Source organism: Syngnathus floridae, unplaced genomic scaffold, assembly GCF_059516105.1.
Source record: "Syngnathus floridae isolate MCC-2025c unplaced genomic scaffold, RoL_Sflo_1.0 HiC_scaffold_66, whole genome shotgun sequence".
Taxonomy (NCBI): domain Eukaryota; kingdom Metazoa; phylum Chordata; class Actinopteri; order Syngnathiformes; family Syngnathidae; genus Syngnathus; species Syngnathus floridae.
Window position 1 is genome coordinate 90,750 of NW_028284095.1, and position 22,034 is coordinate 112,783.

Genomic DNA, 22,034 nt, shown 5'->3' on the forward strand with positions numbered 1-22,034 from the left:
AACCAGTCCTTTTCAAACAAGTAAAGTCTGCCCATTTTGTGCCGTCGATTTTGTGTTAATGCCTAGTATTTATACAAAATCATAATTTAAAGGACTTCATTCCTTCATTCACTTTGGAAATTTGGAATTGCAGCACATCAAATTTTGCCTGGGAAGAAAAGTAGATTAAATAAATTTAATAAGTCTTACTACTTCCCATTAAATAAATTAAATACGTCTTACTTGTTCCCACTCCTTTTCAAAACAGTAGTTTAAAACGAGGGCCCTTCACTCAATCTTTAACCCCAACCCCGCACGTTGTGTTGTATCTGTGAATGTTGGTTGTGGCCAAATGATAGTTTTCTTTCATTCGTTTAGGTTCCAAGAAAACTTGATGTAACTCTACTTTTAACTGCCGTTTCAGATAAGCGGGTATTACGTCGCAGTCATGTGCCGTGGATATGACGTAATTGCCCGAACCTCCGCCAAAATTCAAATCTGTTGGCGCGATGGCCGTGAGCCACTGAGCAGCGACGATTATCAACAGAAATATCTTTATTTTCTGCTTGCAACTGGACCGTCTAGAGCGTACACGGTAAGTAACACTCATTGTGTTTAAGGAGATTTACGTTTGTAATAGCAGAAGTGTAGCCGCGTTGCGTTGTACGTGTGAAAATTGGTCGAGGCGAAATGTTAATGTTTAATTTCATTCCTTTAGGTTCCACGGTGTTTGTTGGCTGCAAGTTTTCCACTGCAAGAAGAGGCTCGTATCATTGACCAGGAGCGAGCTACAATGGTGAGTAGCCATAACATTTATGTTAAACACTTCCTATTTCATGTCTAACAGTACTTGATTTAACAAATAACCATAAATAAATACAGTGTGGGCACTGAAGTTAACATATGTGATTATACTGCCTAATCTGTCACGGAGTAGATTGTTGCAAAGTAATATAAGATCCAAAGTTGTAATTCAGAATAGTTTTCAAAAGAAGTTCATTAGAATTATATACAAGTCTGATTACCCTTAACATAACAACAAGCTATTGATTAAATCACAAATTCTTCAATTCAAAGATTTGGTAGATTATCAGACAAATAATGTCTAACAGTAATTGATTTAACACATCACGATAAGTAGATTGAGTGTGGGCACTCTCAAGTTAACAGATATGATTATACTGCCTAATCTGTTACAGAGTATGTTGTTGCCAAGTAATGTAGAATAGATCCAAAGTAGTAATCCAGAATAGTTTTGAAGAGGCCATTAGAATAATAAACAAATCTGATTACCTTGAACATAATAACAAGCTAAGTGTTTAATATGTCCTATGAAGTCAAAATTGGGCACCATCATGTGGTGAAATTTGGAATTGCATCACATCCAATTTTGCCTGGGAACAAACAGATTAAATAAATCTTAGTTTTGAATAAGCCACTCCTTCTCAAACAAGTAAACTCTGCCCATTTCGCGCAGTAGATGTTCTGTTAATATCTAGTATTTATACAAAGTCATAATTTAAATTGCTTTCAACCTTCATTCATCGGTTCAACCAACATTACTCGCTCTTATTACCAACTTGTATTGATTTAACTAAGCGTTTAATACTTCCTATCAGGTCTCAAGGCAAGATTTGGCAAAATACAATTTCAGCAAATCCAATTTTGCCAGGGAACAAAAATAGATTAAATAAACTAAATAAGTCTTCTTCCCATTAAATAAATCAGAAAAGTCTGTCTTGTAACCAGTCCTCTTCAAACAAGTAAAGTCTGCCCATTTTGTGCCGTAGATTTTGTGTCTATGCCTAGTATTTAAACAAAATCATAATTTAAACGACTTCTTTCCTTCATTCACTTTGGAAATTTGGAATTGCAGCAAATCGAATTTTGCCAGGGAACAAAAATAGATCAATTAAACTAAATAAGTCTTCTTCCCATTAAATAAATTAAAAAAGTCTGTCTTGTAACCAGTCCTTTTCAAACAAGTAAAGTCTGCCCATTTTGTGCCGTCGATTTTGTGTTAATGCCTAGTATTTATACAAAATCATAATTTAAAGGACTTCATTCCTTCATTCACTTTGGAAATTTGGAATTGCAGCACATCAAATTTTGCCTGGGAAGAAAAGTAGATTAAATAAATTTAATAAGTCTTACTACTTCCCATTAAATAAATTAAATACGTCTTACTTGTTCCCACTCCTTTACAAAAAAGTAGTTTAAAACGAGGTCCCTTCACTCAACCTTTAACCCTATTTATTCACCTTCTAGGCTAAGTGTTAAAGGCTAAGTGTTAAAGGCTAAGTGTTAAAGGCTAAGTGTTAGAGGCTAAGTGCCAGAGGCTAGGCGCCAGAGGCGAGTTTTTGTGGGCTGAAGTTTTAGTGGGGTTAGTGTGAATACAATCCAAAAGAATACAACAGAATACAATACAATAGAATATAATACATAGATTAAATTCAATAGCTCTTACTACTTCCCATTAAATAAATTAAATACGTCTTACTTGTTCCCAATCCTTTTCAAAAAAGTAGTTTAAAACGAGGGCCCTTCACTCAACCTTTAACCTCAACCCCGCACGTCACATTGTGTTGTATCTGTGAATGTTGGTTGTGGCCAAATGATAGTTTTCTTTCATTCGTTTAGGTTCCACGGTGTTTGTTGGCTATGTTTTCCACTGTCAGAAGGATGAAAATACAAAGTACAACGCTTGGACGTGGGCGAAGACGTCACCGGTGAGTCCTTCCTTCCTATTTATTTACCTTCTAGATGCTAGAGGCTAAGTGTTAGAGGCTAAGTGTTAGAGGCTAAGTGTTAAACACAATACGAACAACACAACGATACTGCACTGAACAACACGATACCGCACTGAGAAACACGATACCGCACTGAACAACACGATACCGCACTGAACAACACCATGCCGCACTGAACACCATGCCACACTGAACAACACCATCCCGCACTGAACAACACCATGCCGCACTAAACAACACCATGCCGCACTGAACAACACCATGCCTCACTGAACGACACCATGCCGCACTGAAAGACACCATGCCGCACTGAACGACACCATGCCGCACTGAAAGACACCATCCCGCACTGAACACCATGCCGCACTGAACAACACCATCCTGCACTGAACAACACCATCCCGCACTGAACAACACCATGCCGCACTGAACAACATTATGCCGCACTGAACATTATGCCGCACTGAACAACACCATGCCGCACTGAACAACACCATGCCGCACTGAACAACATTATGCCGCACTGAACAACACCATGCCGCACTGAACAACACCATGCCGCACTGAACAACACCATGCCGCACTGAACAACATTATGCCGCACTGAACAACACCATGCCGCACTGAACAACACCATCCTGCACTGAACAACACCATTCCGCATTGAACACCATGCCGCACTGAACAACACCATCCCGCACTGAACAACACCATCCCGCACTGAACAACACCATGCTGCACTGAACAACATTATGCCGCACTGAACAACATTATGCCGCACTGAACAACACCATGCCGCACTGAACAACACCATGCCGCACTGAACAACACCATGCCGCACTGAACAACATTATAACGCACTGAACAACACCATCCCGCACTGAACAACACCATGCCGCACTAAACAACATTATGCCGCACTGAACAACATTATGCCGAAATGAACAACACCATAACGCAATGAACAACACCATGCCGCACTGAACAACACCATCCTGCACTGAACAACACCATCCCGCACTGAACAACACCATGCCGCACTGAACAACACCATGCCGCACTGAACAACACCATGCCGCAATGAACAACATTATGGCGCACTGAACAACATTATGCCGCACTGAACAACACCATGCCGCACTGAACAACACCATGCCGCACTGAACAACACCATGCCGCAATGAACAACACCATCCCGCACTGAACAACACCATGCCGCACTGAGCAACACCATGCCGCACTGAACAACACCATGCCGCACTGAACAACACCATGCCGCACTGAACAACATTATGCCGCACTGAAAAACACCATGCCGCACTGAACAACACCATCCCGCACTGAACAACACCATGCCGCATTGAACAACACCATGCCGCACTGAACAACACCATGCTGCACTGAACAACATTATGCTGCACTGAACAACACGATCCTGCATTGAACAACACCATGCCGCACTGAACAACACCATCCTGCACTGAACAACACCATCCTGCACTGAACAACACCACCCCGCACTGAACAACACGATCCCGCATTGAACAACACCATCCCGCACTGAACAACACCATGCCGCACTGAACAACACCATTCCGCACTGAACAACACCATGCCGCACTGAACAACACCATGCCGCACTGAACAACACCATGCCGCACTGAACAACACCATGCCGCACTGAACAACATTATGCCGCACTGAACAACACCATGCCGCACTGAACAACACCATCCCGCACTGAACAACACCATGCCGCATTGAACAACACCATGCCGCACTGAACAACACCATCCTGCACTGAACAACACCATCCCGCACTAAACAACACCATGCCGCACTGAACAACATTATGGCGCACTGGACAACATTATGCCGCACTGAACAACACCATGCCGCACTGAACAACACCATGCCGCACTGAACAACACCATGCCGCACTGAACAACACCATGCCGCACTGAACAACACTATGCCGCACTGAACAACACCATGCCGCACTGAACAACACCATGCCGCACTGAACAACACGATCCCGCATCGAACAACACCATCCTGCACTGAACAACACCATGCCGCACTGAACAACACCATGCCGCACTGAACAACACCATGCCGCACTGAACAACATTATGCCGCACTGAACAACATTATGCCGCACTAAACAACATTATGTCGCACTGAACAACACCATGCCGCACTGAACAACACCATGCTGCACTGAACAACATTATGCCGCACTGAACAACACGATCCCGCATTGAACAACACCATCCCGCAGTGAACAACACCATGCCGCATTGAACAACACCATGCCGCACTGAACAACACCATGCTGCACTGAACAACATTATGCTGCACTGAACAACACGATCCTGCATTGAACAACACCATGCCGCACTGAACAACACCATCCTGCACTGAACAACACCATGCCGCACTGAACAACACCATGCCGCACTGAACAACATTATGCCGCACTGAAAAACACCATGCCGCACTGAACAACACCATCCCGCACTGAACAACACCATGCCGCATTGAACAACACCATGCCGCACTGAACAACACCATGCTGTACTGAACAACATTATGCTGCACTGAACAACACGATCCTGCATTGAACAACACCATGCCGCACTGAACAACACCATCCTGCACTGAACAACACCATCCTGCACTGAACAACACCACCCCGCACTGAACAACACGATCCCGCATTGAACAACACCATCCCGCACTGAACAACACCATGCCGCACTGAACAACACCATTCCGCACTGAACAACACCATGCCGCACTGAACAACACCATGCCGCACTGAACAACACCATGCCGCACTGAACAACACCATGCCGCACTGAACAACATTATGCCGCACTGAACAACACCATGCCGCACTGAACAACACCATCCCGCACTGAACACCACCATGCCGCATTGAACAACACCATGCCGCACTGAACAACACCATCCTGCACTGAACAACACCATCCCGCACTAAACAACACCATGCCGCACTGAACAACATTATGGCGCACTGGACAACATTATGCCGCACTGAACAACACCATGCCGCACTGAACAACACCATGCCGCACTGAACAACACCATGCCGCACTGAACAACACCATGCCGCACTGAACAACATTATGCCGCACTGAACAACACCATGCCGCACTGAACAACACCATGCCGCACTGAACAACACGATCCCGCATCGAACAACACCATCCTGCACTGAACAACACCATGCCGCACTGAACAACACCATGCCGCACTGAACAACACCATTCCGCACTGAACAACACCATGCCGCACTGAACAACACCATCCTGCACTGAACAACACCATCCCGCACTGAACAACACCATGCCGCATTGAACAACACCATGCCGCACTGAACAACACCATCCTGCACTGAACAACACCATGCCGCACTGAACAACACCATGCCGCACTGAACAACACCATGCCGCACTGAACAACATTATGTCGCACTGAACAACACCATGCCGCACTGAACAACACCATGCTGCACTGAACAACATTATGCCGCACTGAACAACACGATCCCGCATTGAACAACACCATCCCGCAGTGAACAACACCATGCCGCATTGAACAACACCATGCCGCACTGAACAACACCATGCTGCACTGAACAACATTATGCTGCACTGAACAACACGATCCTGCATTGAACAACACCATGCCGCACTGAACAACACCATCCTGCACTGAACAACACCTTTCCACACTGAACAACACCATGCCGCACTGAACAACATTATGCCGCACTGAACAACACCATGCCGCACTGAACAACACCATGCCGCACTGAACAACACCATGCCGCACTGAACAACACCATGCCGCAATGAACAACACCATCCCGCACTGAACAACACCATGCCGCATTGAACAACACCATGCCGCACTGAACAACACCATCCCGCACTGAACAACACCACCCCGCACTGAACAACACGATCCCGCATTGAACAACACCATCCCGGACTGAACAACACCATGCCGCACTGAACAACACCATTCCGCACTGAACAACACCATGCCGCACTGAACAACACCATGCCGCACTGAACAACACCATGCCGCACTGAACAACACCATGCCGCACTGAACAACATTATGCCGCACTGAACAACACCATGCCGCACTGAACAACACCATCCCGCACTGAACAACACCATGCCGCATTGAACAACACCGTGCCGCACTGAACAACACCATCCTGCACTGAACAACACCATCCCGCACTGAACAACACCATGCCGCACTGAACAACATTATGGCGCACTGAACAACATTATGCCGCACTGAACAACACCATGCCGCACTGAACAACACCATGCCGCACTGAACAACACCATGCCGCACTGAACAACATTATGCCGCACTGAACAACATTATGCCGCACTGAACAACACCATGCCGCACTGAACAACACCATGCCGCACTGAACAACACCATGCCGCACTGAACAACACGACGTCGCACTGAACAACACGACGCCGCACAGAACAACACGACGCCGCACAGAATAACACAATACCGCACAGAACAACACAATACCGCACAAACAGTTTTAGATAATATTACGTCGCAGTCATGTGACGCGGACATGACGTCAATAGGCGGAACTCACGGCAAAATTATAATCCGTGGGCGTGGCTTGCAACAGGAAGTAGGAAAGCGGCAGTTCTGGCAAACAAGACACAGCTGTTAGTAACACGATGACTAACAAGGCAAATATTTTTGTTTTCAGCTTGCAACTTGACCGTCTAGAGCGTACAAGGTAATTACAACTGTTTTTTTTTAGCCCTGAAAAGCAAGGGAGTGTGGCGTTTGGGAGGAATGTCGAACTCGGCGTCTGCTTCCAGCCACAGACGCCAAATTTCGACGATTATTTCGACTGGTCAACGGTTGTAAATTATTGCGTTGACTAAAAACTTTATTTAACTCTACTCTTAACTTTGCCGTTTCAGATATGCGGGTATTACACCGCGGAAATGACGTCAATAGGCTGAACTCTCGCCAAAATTCAAATCTGTGGGCGCAATGGCCTTGAGCGAGACACCGGATACAAACACGACGATTATCAACAGAAATATCTTTATTTTCCGCTTGCAAGTGGACCGTCTAGAGCGTACACGGTAAGTACAACTCATTGTGTTTAAAAAGATTTACGTTTGTGTAGTTTGCGTTGCGTTGTATCTGTGAATGTTGGTTGAGGCTAAATGTTAATGTTTAATTTCATTCCTTTAGGTTCCACGGTGTTTGTTGGCTGTATGTTTTCCACTGCAAGAAGAGGCTCGTATCATTGACCAGCAGGAGCTACAATGGTGAGTACCCCTTTCGTCTTCCATTTATGTTAAACACTTCCTATTTCATGTCTAACAGTACTCGATTTAACAAATAACCATAAATAAATACAGTGTGGGCAGTCACGTTAACATATGTGATTATCCTGCCTAATATGTTTATCACAAATATGTCACTAATCACTAATATGTTTATTTGTTTATCACAACACCTTTGGACCTTCAGCAATCGATTATTTACCTTCATCTACATAGAGACAGAACGATGGTGTCTTAAACATCTCATTCATTTCACCAAATAACTTCACGCAGGTGGATAACGGCCGTCTCGGTCACGCTATGTTGCGTGATGCAGTTTTGAAGAACCAAATGCATTTATTCAATGAATAAGTCAAGCTAGTTCTATGTTTATGATGTTGTAAGTTACGGTACCGATTGAAGTTGAGTTCGAAGCCAGTGGAAAACAGCGCTGCGTTTGTGCTCTCCAGGTACAAATGTTGTGATCTCTGACTGACGACCGGGCGAGACTCGAGTAAGAGATGTCCAAACGAGCTCCGGCAGGGCGGGCCAAGGCGGAGCGAACGGACGCCCTTCAGGCCGCCAATGACGAGCTGAGAACCAAACTGATGGACGTCCAGTTAGAACTTCAGCAGGAGAAGAACAAGGTGAAAACCTCAACAGACAGACACTGCCTGCCTGCCTGCCTGCCTCCCTGCCTGCCTCCCTGCCTGCCTCCCTCCCTCCCAGTTTTCCCGATGTAGATTAGACATGCGTGTGCCATGACTGTGTCAGCCTACATCAACAAATGCACCGAGGACGTCAGCACCACTAAGAATATCATCACCCGGGGCAACCAACGACCCTGGATGACTGAGGAGGTACGTCAAACGCTACGAGCGCGGAACTCTGCCTTCAAGTCTGGCGACAAGGAGACACTGAGGACAGCGAGAGCCAACTTGAACCGTGCCATCAGGATAGCGAAGCGAGACCGCAGTCGAAAATTTCAGGATCGTTTCCACGACGTCAAAAACATCAGGAGTATGTGGCAAGGCATACGGGCGATTACAGACTACAACTCACCCTCCCCCCCCCCCGGTGGGTGTAGTTGATGCTGACTTTCTAAATGGTCTAAATAACTTCTTTGGGAGGTTCGAGGCACTAAACGGCACTCCAGCAGTTAAAACTGTCCCCCATCAGGAAGAGGAGGTACTCTGCCTTGACTCCGCCGATGTGTTGAAGACCCTGAGGAGAGTCAACCCCTGTAAGGCCCCTGGCCCCGACAACATTCCTGGGCGTGTGTTCAGGGAATGTGCAAGTCATCTGGCTGGGGTCATCACAGACATTTTTAACACCTCGCTGGGCCAAGCCACAGTGCCGGCGTGCTTTAAGACTGCCTCCATCATTCCGGTGCCGAAGAAACCTCAAATCACCTCATTTAATGATTACCGGCCTGTTGCACTGACTCCGGTTATGATGAAGTGCTTCGAAAGGCTGCTTAAAGGTCACATCGTTTCCAGACTCCCCCTATTATTTGACCCGTTCCAGTTTGCCGACCGGCAAAACCGCTCCACTCAGGACGCCATCTCCTCCGTTCTTCACCTGAGCCTGGCTCACCTGGAGGAGAAGAACACCCATGTGCGGAGGCTGTTCCTGGACTTCAGCTCAGCGTTTAACACCATCATCCCACAGCATCTGGTAGGAAAATTGGAACACCTGGGCTTCAACACCCCCCTTCGCAACTGGCTGCTAGACTTCCTCACCAACAGACCTCAGTCAGTCCGGGTCGGACAGAACACCTCTGATGTCATCACCCTCAGCACAGGCTCCCTTCAGGGCTGCGTCCTGAGCCCCCTGCTGTGCACCCTGATGACACACGACTGCGTCCTCAGGTTCACCACCAATCACATCGTGAAGTCAGCAGACGACACAACGGTGGTGGGGCTCATCAGAGACAACAACGACCTGGACTACAGAGAGGAGGTGGAGCAGCTGGTGGGCTGGTGCAGAGAAAACAGCCTGATCCTGAATGAGGAGAAGATGAAGGAGATCATCGTCGACTTCAGGAAAAAACAGCCTCACCACGCTCCACTGATCATCAACAGCTCAGCTGTGGAGGTGGTCAGCACCACCAAATTCCTGGGGGTCCACATCACAGAAGACCTCACCTGGACTATGAACACTACGGCACTGGTCAAGAGGGCACAGAAGCGCTTGTACTTCCTGCGGAGGATGAGGAGAGCCCACCTGCCCCCACCCATCATGAGGACGTTCTACAGGAGCACCATAGAGAGCATTCTGACAAGCTGTCTCTCTGTGTGGTGTGGAGGCTGCACCGCCTCCGATTGGAAGAACGTGAGGAGAGTGGTGAGGACAGCAGAGAGGATCATAGGGGCTCCTCTTCCCTCCATTCAGGACATTTCATCTCAGCGCTGCATGTCCCGTGCCCGTAACATCATCAATGACCCATCACACCCCCACCATGGACTGTTCTCCCTGCTGCCCTCTGGGAAGAGGTTTGCAGCATCCGCTGCAGGTCCACCAGGTTCTGCAACAGCTTTTTCCCTGCTGTCATCAGACTGTTGAACACTAGAACTGTTGAGCTCTAAACTGAACTCTGCATCACACATTCACAGAACTGTACTTTATGACACTACGGACCTCTATCTTGCACTATCTCGCACTACCAACTTTACTGAACTTGTATAAACCCTTTAAATAGAAGTTTAATACATGGTTTAGCATTCCTCTGCACACTCTTGAATACTGTTTTGCCTACTTGCACTATTGCATAATTATCACTGCTGCACTTTATACTTATTTTTAATATATATATATATATATATATATATATATAGTATATATGTATATATATATATTTTCATAGGATATGTTACTTCTATTCAACTGCAATATCACTACTTTGTTGTAAGACGTATGCAACGGAATTTCGTTTTGTATGCACCATGTGCAGACAAGATGACAATAAAGTTTGTCTAAGTCTAAGTCATGTCAGGTCAGCTGTCTGGAGAGAGAGAGAAGTCAGGACCTGCGGGCGGAGCACCACCGTGCCACCGCCGCCATGACGGAACTCAAAAGCAAACTCCATGAGGAGAAGCAGAAAGAGTTAGCCATTACCAGGGAGACATTACTGCGGCAGCATGAAATGGAGCTGATGAGAGTGATCAAAATCAAAGATGGAGAGATCCAGCGACTGAATGCCTTGGTCCTCAGCCTGAGGGACGGCTCCATGGACAAGGTGATCCGCTCTATCCGTGTCTGACTATCCGCACGCCACGTCGGGCTTCGATGCGGCCGCTACCGTATTGTGTAGCTTGTCCCCAGTAAGCGTCGCGGCGCTCCGTTGCGGTCTCAACGGCCCGGTGTGGCGCAATGTCTGCTCAGGTGAGGAGGGGGGGCGCTTTGCTGGCGGAGGTGGAGGAGACGCGGCGGTGTCGGGAGACCGAGCGGTGTCGCCTCCACCAGGAGCGCGGAAGAAGCCCTGGCAGCGGCCCAGCAGGCCTGGCAGTCCCGAGCGGCCGAGCTCCGATCGGCTCATCACCAGCATCGGGAGGAGCTGAGCCGAACCAAGAGAGACTGCGAGAGGGAGATCCGCCGACTGGTAGGACTGATCAGATGCGCGGTGCGTGGCTATGTTCCCAATTTCGTTGTATACCTGCAGTGCAGTGACACCTAAGGCATTCTATTCTATTCTATTTCACAAGAAGAAAATGTCCGGTTGCTCGCTTCGCTTTTGTCACAGCAAAGGTGTTCTAGTCGATTCAAGAAAAAAATTGGCCGGTTGCTCTCTTTGTTTTTGTCACAATTCTGGCAAATGAGTTTGCCCGCCTGCCTGAGCGCTCCCCGTTTGTACATCCAGACGGATGAGATCAAGCTGAAAGACAGAGCGGTTAGTGTTTTGGATGAAGCCCTGGGGCCGGCCACGTCCACCGCCTTCAGCTGCAGACTCAGGCTGCCGAGCAGCAGATCGCTGCCCTGAGGGATTCCCAAAGGGCGGGCCTAAACTACCCTGGAAGTGGGGTCAACGCCGCTACTAGCAATCCTCTTCATTGCGTAAGCCACCTCATCACACACTTGCAGTACGCATGACTTAGTTCGTTGCTGGAGGAAGGTAGCACAAAAACAGTTTTGAACTTTGAACGAGTGCTTGTGTGTGTGTGTTGCGGGGCGTTTTCAGTCTCAGGAGGATCGGGACACGCGACGGTTTCATCTGAAAATCGCTGAGCTCAGCGCAGTCATCAGGAAACTGGAGGATCGAAACGCCCTGCTTTCTGAAGAGCGCAATGAACTGGTAATTTATTGACGGCACGCTTGAAGGTTTGCGCTACGTTTGATGCGCGCCATCCAGCGAGGCACCCATTGCGCTTGCTTATTAGTTGAGCGGCGCGGCGAGTCGGTTGCCTGGTAGATGTCTTTTATTGGGAGCCAAAGCCACAATTCCGTTCAAACCGATGCAAAAGGAATGGATACGTTCTGGCCCGCGTGTTGTGCGTCTTTCACATCCCGCACTTCATGCTTGCAGCTAAAGCGACTGAGAGAAACAGAAAGCCAGTTTCTGCCACTCCTGTACAAAAACAAACGCCTGAGCAGGAAGAATGAAGAACTCTCGCTGGTGCTGTGTCGCCTTGAAAACAAAGTGCGCTTTGTCACCCAGGAGAACGAGGAGATGGCAAGCTTGGTAAGTCGACGCGGACAACGGCGGCGTGCCAACAGAGTCCACTGCATTTGTGTTCCACAGAGAAGGCCTAGTTCGCTCAATGACCTGGACCGCGGTTGCGGCCAGCAGGACGGTGAAATGGAGTTCCTTCAAGTTGTGGAGCAGCGGCACATCATCGACGACTTGTCCAAGGTCTTCAGGCAGGCGACTCGGTGCACGTACGGCAGCGCCGCGCTCGCTCGCTGTCGCCAGGAAACCTTTTCCGTCCAAAGCTTGGCCGGCGGCCGCCATCCAAAAAATTGGCCCCTTAAATTCCGACCTTTCAAGCAGGAGCATTGTGCGCACGCGTTTGAACACGCTTTAGACTTGTTTTGCCGTTTTCAGCAGCTCAAAGCTCCCGTTTTGTCAGCGCCTTTGCCACTCGCTGTGCGCTGAAAACGACGGACTTGCCCGGCTGCTCAGCCCGTCAACCATGAGCCGCGAGCGCGACGTCATTGTCCGTAGGCAGCTAGTGGCAAAATGCACCCTGTTAGAGTTGCGCTCGCTCCAACTTATTTTGCAAGAACCACACGGGAGACAAGTAAGTTCTTTTGGACACCTGCAGGTGGAGAGTCCATCCGTTGTACGAATGAAGTCTGACTCTCGGCTCCTGCACGAGCATTTTAATTAAGAGAAACAGGGTGGGTGTAAGAGTGGATTGAATAGAGGAAGCCCTTGACCTCTAGTCAAAACATAGCAAGGGGTGTTTTACGACTTTGTGTAGGAAGGGATAAGCGATAGGGATAAATAAGGGATAAATAATATTATTTATTACAGGTCGCAGTCAAAGTCAAAGCAACACAATGATACGATAAAGATAATCTGGAAAACCCTGACACACCCTGTAGTTGTCACTTTTGGAAAAGACGAGCGTCCCTCCAATCATCGCCGGTGACGTGTTTTTCAGGCTCTGGAGACAGGAGCTCATGTCAGAAATGTCATTGTGAGTCGCGTTTGTTTCTGCGCCGGAGCCGTTCGTTCCCTTTGCATCCAAAGAATCTCAAAGGCGGATTATTTGTGTCGACAGGAGAGAGATTTGCTGCTACGATACCGACGTCGAGAATCTCTGAGGAGGAACAAAGCGTGAGGTCCTGCAAGGTGAGTCTGTTTGTTTGCGGCTGCTTGGTGTTGCGCAAGATGAAATGGCCTTTTTCTCGCTATCGTTCCTCTCGTCGATTCATCGTGAGGTGTCGCTTCAGTTTGTTCAGAGAGATGTTCGCTTCCGCGCCCGCAGGTCATCGAAACATTTTACGGCTACGACGAAGACGTGTTGGTGGACTCGGACGGATCGTCCTTGTCTTTTCACACCGACAGAACCCCCGACACGGAACCCGAAGAGGTAGCCCGCCATTTCTGCCAGCGTATTGGCACCAAACATTCCTCTTCAGCCTGGAATCGGACTCGTCTTTGCGTCGCGGGTGCTTTGTCGCCGGTCTGACTGATTCTGGTACTAGTGCTGTGTTGCATTGGTGTGTGCATGAAGAGGCGGAGCTTCGCTACCGCCAGCTGACGCAAGAATATCAAGCGCTGCAACGAGCCTACGCTCTGCTAGCCCAGACCAGCGAAAGGGGACTACGACGCCGAGAAGGAGATCAAGGTGGCGCCCCTTCCCGCAACCCCCGGCCGGGTCGCAGCCTCCCCGTTCTCACCCAGCCTCGGGTGTTCTCTGGTCTGAAAGGAGGAGGAGGAGCCTCCCTCCTCCTCCTTTCAGACCAGAGAAAAGCTGATGGTAGAAATGGGTCACTATCAAAGCAGAGTAGCAGATCTGGAGTCAGCGCTGAAGCAACAAGGACAGGTAAGCTCATCAATGAGCACACCTTTTTCTCAGACAAAATAGCTACATTCTTCAGTCACTCATCCGTCTGGCATTACTGGACCAACCCCCACCCCCCCCCCCGAACGTGGCTGGGAAAATGCGGAGAAAAGCAAATGTCATTTTCCAGTCAACCAAAGAATTTGTGGATGAAAATGACACAACATTCCAAAGCTGTCCACGCGTTTGTCTCTTCTAGAATGTCAAGTGGGTGGAGGAGAAGCAGCTGCTGCGTCAGAGCAATCAGCAGTTGGCCGAAAAGGTGACGGAAAGAAAGGCGCTGGGCGGAGTCGCTTGGCGTCACACCTGTCGGGAAGCCCCGCAGATGAGGTCTGACTGTCTTTTCAGGTCAGGCGGATGGAGGCGGAAGAAGCGCGTCTGAAAGAGCACATCCAGGATATCCGAGACCAAAACGAACTGCTTGAGTTCCGCATCCTGGAGATGGAGGTGGGAAGACTCGCACAAGCGTGTTGAGGCCAGAGATGTGACGGACGGACGGACGGACGGACGGATGCATGCCTCTGCCTTTCAGGAGAGGGAGTGGCGCTCCCCCGTCTTGAAGTTTCTGCAAGTCCGTTTCCCAGACGGCCTCAGCCCTTTGCAGATCTACTGCGAGGCCGAGGGCGTGAGCGTACGTAAGGCGTCTCTCGCAACCCTAACCTTAACCCGAGGTCCCAGAACACCTTACATTGCTCCTTGCGCCTTTCCCCCGGACATCGTCATCAGTGATCTGATGAAGAAGCTGGACATCCTGGGCTATAACGCCGTAAGTGTATGTCGAACTCCTTATGTTCGCACTCCACGAGACTCGGCGGCTCAAATGTGACTTTTGGAAGGCTTTGCGCTGAAAGAAGCTTGTTGACGCTGTGCCTTTGGGCTCTTGCAGAATCTCACTAACGAGGAGCAGGTGGTCGTGATTCACGCCAGGACCCTTCTCACCCTAGCCGAGAAGGTAACGCGCACGTCCACGCACGCTCTCGCATTCTGCTTATGTGACAGCAGCCTTTCCTCAGTGGTTAGAATACATCAAAGTGACCAAGTCAGCACTTCAACAGAAGATGTTGGACATTGAAAGTGAGAAGGTAGACAGACACGCGACATCAGCCAAGGGGAACTCCGGCAATGTGCCCCAACAATTCTGACCTTGAGCTGTGCTAGGATATGTTCTGCAAGCAGAAGGGCTACCTGGATGAAGAGTTGGACTTCAGGAAGTGTTCCATGGACCAGGCTCATAAGGTAAGCCGCCCTCAAATCTCCCGCCGGACCACTGATGGACGAGGATTGCGGCCCAGAGGATCCTGGAGCTGGAGGCCATGTTGTACGAGGCGCTACCGCAGCGGGACTGCCCCGCCACGGACGGCGAAAAAGCCAGCCACGCTGGCGTGAATGACGTGCTGACGGCGGATCAGAGAGAAGAGCTTAGGAGCGCCGTGGACCAATGGAAGCGAGCCCTGATGTGCGAGTTGAGGGAGCGCGACGCTTGCATCCTCCAAGAGAGAATGGATCTGCTGCACAGCGCGAAACAGGTAAGGGCCCAAAGCCAGCCCGGCACTTACTTGCACGCTTACTGGCTTTTGAATGCCACTTTCCATTTGTCCGTCCTAGAGGAACAAAGAGCTGAAAGAATTCATCGAAGCTCAGAAGAGACAAATCAAACAATTGGAGGAGAAGTTTCTGTTTCTCTTTCTATTCTTCTCCTTGGCCTTCATTCTGTGGCCCTAACACCAGCTGGTGAGTGAGCTCCAGCGGCACCGCACTCGACACCTCCGATACACCGCCAGCCGGTCTCAGACGTTGGCAGACGCTCCGATGCCAACGTATACCCCCCGCCACGGTGACAGAGGCACCGCGTCACACCGGCGCTCATCCAATCAGAAGGCAGGAAAAGCAAATTCACATGCAGGGCACTTTTGAACCAGAAGAGAGCGCCACAAAAAACGGTTGTTGCCCCAAACGCGCACTAAAAAGGGTCAGAATAACAAGAGTCCCACTGGCCAGCCGGGGCCACCCGTCCAGCTGTTTCTTCAGGGGGGAAAAAAATTGGAGTCACCGGTGAGTACATTTTGCATTTAGCTCTGCTTTTCTGCTTCTGTCTTCAAGTGTGTGGCATCCTGCGATCAAAGAGTCAGCCAACCCCAAAGCGGTTGACCTCAACGTCCCACCACCATGCCTACCAGAGCAGGTGACGTGATGCTTTGGACATCCTTCCGTCTCAGATGCCCAAAAGTACTCTTTGCCACATCTGCGGCAATACGGTGTCTTTTCAAAGGTGCAAATAAATCCAGCGTGGGCGGAACACGCACGTCTTCGGTTTTTCCCGCTTTGTTTGTGTGACAGCTGTTGTGAAAATTTTATACAAATAAAGTTGTATAGTACAGGTTTGGCCAAGCCGCAACTCCCGAACCGCATGCGGCTCTTTTATGTTCATATCAACATTTGTGTGTGTGTGTGTGTGTGTGTGTGTGTGGGGGGGGGTTGTGCGTGTTGGCTTCACTTGAGTTCAATTTGGTATTTTGGTCAAAAGCGCATGTGGTGAAATTCCACAAAGTAGGATGGGCAAACACATTTCTTTAAACTATGAGTGTCAATTGGGCTCTCGAAATGGCAGGGAAAAGATGCACAGCAAAACGAAAATACGTAGATGAACACAGGACGTTTTAATCAGAGTGGGAAAGTTTCTATTTTTTGTTGAACGTGATGGCAAACCATTCTGCCTGATATGTCAGACCTCAGCGCATTTCAAAGATTCAAATCTTCAGCGCCATGCACTTCAGCTCACTCCATGCTAACATTGATCAGGCGTCGAACCCGCATCATCATGCTTAAGAGGTGGCCATGCTAACCAGTGCGCCATTATGTCAACGCATAATAACTAAGTCTACTGGTCAAAACAGCGGTTACTATATGACGTCGCTACGTCGTGGTCACGTGACGCAGACAAGACGTCAATGGACGTGGGCAGAGTTAACTTGTTTAAAAGGGAGTAGGCAGAAGAAATATTTAATTTATTTAAATCTATTTTGAGTGCACACCATTATGCCAATGCATAACAACTGTAAATCTACTAAACAAAACAGCGGTTGCTATATGACATCTGCCACGTCGTGGTCACGTGACATACGTGACGTCGATGGGCGTAACTTTCGCCGGAATTCAAATCCGCGGGGAGAGTTAACTTGTTTAAAAGAGAGTGGGCAGAAGAATTATTTAATTTATTTAAATCTATTTGGTGTGTGCGCCATTATGTCAATGCATAACAACTGTAAGTCTACTAAACAAAACAGCGGTTGCTATTTGACGTCTGCCACGTCGTGGTCACGTGACGCGGACGTGACGTCGACGCCTACTTTACATCCCACCGATCACAGGACTCCTCGGCTGCATAACCGTGCCCCCTTCCCAACCAATCGGATTTGCTATACGCGAAAACGACGCCAATGGAAAGAGCTTCCGCCCAAATTTAAATCCGTGGGCGTGGCTCGCAGCAGGAAGTAGGAAAATGGCGGCGATGTTGACAAAGACACAGCGGATGGTAACATACGACTAACAAGAGAAATATTTTTATTTTCTGCTTGCAACTGGACCGTCCAGAGCGTACACGGTAAGTACAACTCATCGTTTTTAAAAAGAAGTACTTTTGTTGCCCTGAAAAGCGAGTGAGCGTGGCGTTTGTGGGGGACGTCGAATTTCGACGATTCTTTCTGGTCAACGGTTGTAAATGATTGTGTTGATTAAAAAAGAAAACTTGATGTAACTCTACTTTTAACTGCCGTTTCAGATAGATTTGGAATTGCATCACATCCAATTTTGCCTAGAGCGTACACGGTAAGTAACACTCGTTGTGTTTAAGGAGATTTACGTTTGTAATAGCAGAAGTGTAGCCGCGTTGCGTTGTACGTGTGAATGTTGGTCCGGGCGAAATGTTAATGTTTAATTTCATTCCTTTAGGTTCCACGGTGTTTGTTGGCTGCAAGTTTTCCACTGCAAGAAGAGGCTCATATCATTGACCAGGAGCGAGCTACAATGGTGAGTAGCCATAACATTTATGTTAAACACTTCCTATTTCATGTCTAACAGTACTTGATTTAACAAATAACCATAAATAAATACAGTGTGGGCACTGAAGTTAACATATGTGATTATACTGCCTAATCTGTCACCGAGTAGATTGTTGCAAAGTAATATAAGATCCAAAGTTGTAATTCAGAATAGTTTTCAAAAGAAGGCCATTGGAATTATATACAAGTCTGATTACCCCGAACAAGCTATTAATTAAATCACAAATTCTTCAATTCAAAGATTTGGTAGATTATCAGACAAATAATGTCTAACAGTAATTGATTTAACACATCACGATAAGTAGATTGAGTGTGGGCACTCTCAAGTTAACATATGTGATTATACTGCCTAATCTGTTACAGAGTATGTTGTTGCCAAGTAATGTAGAATAGATCCAAAGTAGTAATCCAGAATAGTTTTGAAGAGGCCATTAGAATGATAAACAAATCTGATTACCTTGAACATAATAACAAGCTAAGTGTTTAATATGTCCTATGAAGTCAAAATTGGGCACCATCATGTGGTGAAATTTGGAATTGCATCACATCCAATTTTGCCTGGGAACAAACAGATTACATAAATCTTAGTTTTGAATAAGCCACTCCTTCTCAAACAAGTAAACTCTGCCCATTTTGCGCAGTAGATGTTCTGTTAATATCTAGTATTTATACAAAGTCATAATTTAAATTGCTTTCAACCTTCATTCATCGGTTCAACCAACATTACTCGCTCTTCTTACCAACTTGTATTGATTTAACTAAGCGTTTAATACTTCCTATCAGGTCTCAAATCGAGATTTGGCAAAATACAATTTCAGCAAATCCAATTTTGCCAGGGAACAAAAATAGATTAAATAAACTAAATAAGTCCTCTTCCCATTAAATAAATCAGAAAAGTCTGTCTTGTAACCAGTCCTCTTCAAACAAGTAAAGTCTGCCCATTTTGTGCCGTAGATTTTGTGTCTATGCCTAGTATTTAAACAAAATCATAATTTAAACGACTTCTTTCCTTCATTCACTTTGGAAATTTGGAATTGCAGCAAATCGAATTTTGGCAGGGAACAAAAATAGATCAATTAAACTAAATAAGTCTTCTTCCCATTAAATAAATTAAAAAAGTCTGTCTTGTAACCAGTCCTTTTCAAACAAGTAAAGTCTGCCCATTTTGTGCCGTCGATTTTGTGTTAATGCCTAGTATTTATACAAAATCATAATTTAAAGGACTTCATTCCTTCATTCACTTTGGAAATTTGGAATTGCAGCACATCAAATTTTGCCTGGGAAGAAAAGTAGATTAAATAAATTTAATAAGTCTTACTACTTCCCATTAAATAAATTAAATACGTCTTACTTGTTCCCACTCCTTTTCAAAACAGTAGTTTAAAACGAGGGCCCTTCACTCAATCTTTAACCTCAACCCCGCACGTTGTGTTGTATCTGTGAATGTTGGTTGTGGCCAAATGATAGTTTTCTTTCATTCGTTTAGGTTCCAAGAAAACTTGATGTAACTCTACTTTTAACTGCCGTTTCAGATAAGCGGGTATTACGTCGCAGTCAAATGCCGCGGATATGACGTAATTGCCCGAACCTCCGCCAAAATTCAAATCTGTTGGCGCGATGGCCGTGAGCCACTGAGCAGCGACGATTATCAACAGAAATATCTTTATTTTCTGCTTGCAACTGGACCGTCTAGAGCGTACACGGTAAGTAACACTCATTGTGTTTAAGGAGATTTACGTTTGTAATAGCAGAAGTGTAGCCGCGTTGCGTTGTACGTGTGAAAATTGGTCGAGGCGAAATGTTAATGTTTAATTTCATTCCTTTAGGTTCCACGGTGTTTGTTGGCTGCAAGTTTTCCACTGCAAGAAGAGGCTCGTATCATTGACCAGGAGCGAGCTACAATGGTGAGTAGCCATAACATTTATGTTAAACACTTCCTATTTCATGTCTAACAGTACTTGATTTAACAAATAACCATAAATAAATACAGTGTGGGCACTGAAGTTAACATATGTGATTATACTGCCTAATCTGTCACGGAGTAGATTGTTGCAAAGTAATATAAGATCCAAAGTTGTAATTCAGAATAGTTTTCAAAAGAAGGCCATTAGAATTATATACAAGTCTGATTACCCTGAACAAGCTATTAATTAAATCACAAATTCTTCAATTCAAAGATTTGGTAGATTATCAGACAAATAATGTCTAACAGTAATTGATTTAACACATCACGATAAGTAGATTGAGTGTGGGCACTCTCAAGTTAACATATGTGATTATACTGCCTAATCTGTTACAGAGTATGTTGTTGCCAAGTAATGTAGAATAGATCCAAAGTAGTAATCCAGAATAGTTTTGAAGAGGCCATTAGAATGATAAACAAATCTGATTACCTTGAACAGAATAACAAGCTAAGTGTTTAATATGTCCTATGAAGTCAAAATTGGGCACCATCATGTGGTGAAATTTGGAATTGCATCACATCCAATTTTGCCTGGGAACAAACAGATTACATAAATCTTAGTTTTGAATAAGCCACTCCTTCTCAAACAAGTAAACTCTGCCCATTTTGCGCAGTAGATGTTCTGTTAATATCTAGTATTTATACAAAGTCATAATTTAAATTGCTTTCAACCTTCATTCATCGGTTCAACCAACATTACTCGCTCTTATTACCAACTTGTATTGATTTAACTAAGCGTTTAATACTTCCTATCAGGTCTCAAATCGAGATTTGGCAAAATACAATTTCAGCAAATCCAATTTTGCCAGGGAACAAAAATAGATTAAATAAACTAAATAAGTCCTCTTCCCATTAAATAAATCAGAAAAGTCTGTCTTGTAACCAGTCCTCTTCAAACAAGTAAAGTCTGCCCATTTTGTGCCGTAGATTTTGTGTCTATGCCTAGTATTTAAACAAAATCATAATTTAAACGACTTCTTTCCTTCATTCACTTTGGAAATTTGGAATTGCAGCAAATCGAATTTTGGCAGGGAACAAAAATAGATCAATTAAACTAAATAAGTCTTCTTCCCATTAAATAAATTAAAAAAGTCTGTCTTGTAACCAGTCCTTTTCAAACAAGTAAAGTCTGCCCATTTTGTGCCGTCGATTTTGTGTTAATGCCTAGTATTTATACAAAATCATAATTTAAAGGACTTCATTCCTTCATTCACTTTGGAAATTTGGAATTGCAGCACATCAAATTTTGCCTGGGAAGAAAAGTAGATTAAATAAATTTAATAAGTCTTACTACTTCCCATTAAATAAATTAAATACGTCTTACTTGTTCCCACTCCTTTTCAAAACAGTAGTTTAAAACGAGGGCCCTTCACTCAATCTTTAACCCCAACCCCGCACGTTGTGTTGTATCT

The 22,034-nt window shown here is 46.3% G+C and overlaps 1 protein-coding gene and 1 long non-coding RNA gene across 2 annotated transcripts; both read left to right on the top strand.

Moving 5' to 3' along the window:
- The first annotated feature begins 408 nt into the window (after positions 1–408).
- On the top strand, positions 409–9,590 carry LOC148378076 (uncharacterized). Its single transcript, XR_015856210.1, has 8 exons — positions 409–574; positions 698–775; positions 2,620–2,708; positions 7,519–7,548; positions 7,739–7,906; positions 8,019–8,095; positions 8,301–8,386; positions 8,563–9,590. It is a non-coding gene; the product is annotated as an uncharacterized LOC148378076 (long non-coding RNA).
- Positions 9,591–14,469: 4,879 nt separating this feature from the next.
- On the top strand, positions 14,470–16,673 carry LOC148378077 (janus kinase and microtubule-interacting protein 3-like). Its single transcript, XM_088368014.1, has 9 exons — positions 14,470–14,583; positions 14,801–14,863; positions 14,950–15,048; positions 15,134–15,367; positions 15,488–15,553; positions 15,615–15,683; positions 15,760–15,837; positions 15,894–16,127; positions 16,207–16,673. Exons 1-9 carry the CDS (start codon positions 14,515–14,517, stop codon positions 16,321–16,323), a joined length of 1,029 nt encoding a protein of 342 aa, XP_088224140.1. The 5' UTR covers positions 14,470–14,514; the 3' UTR covers positions 16,324–16,673.
- The last annotated feature ends 5,361 nt before the right edge of the window (positions 16,674–22,034 follow it).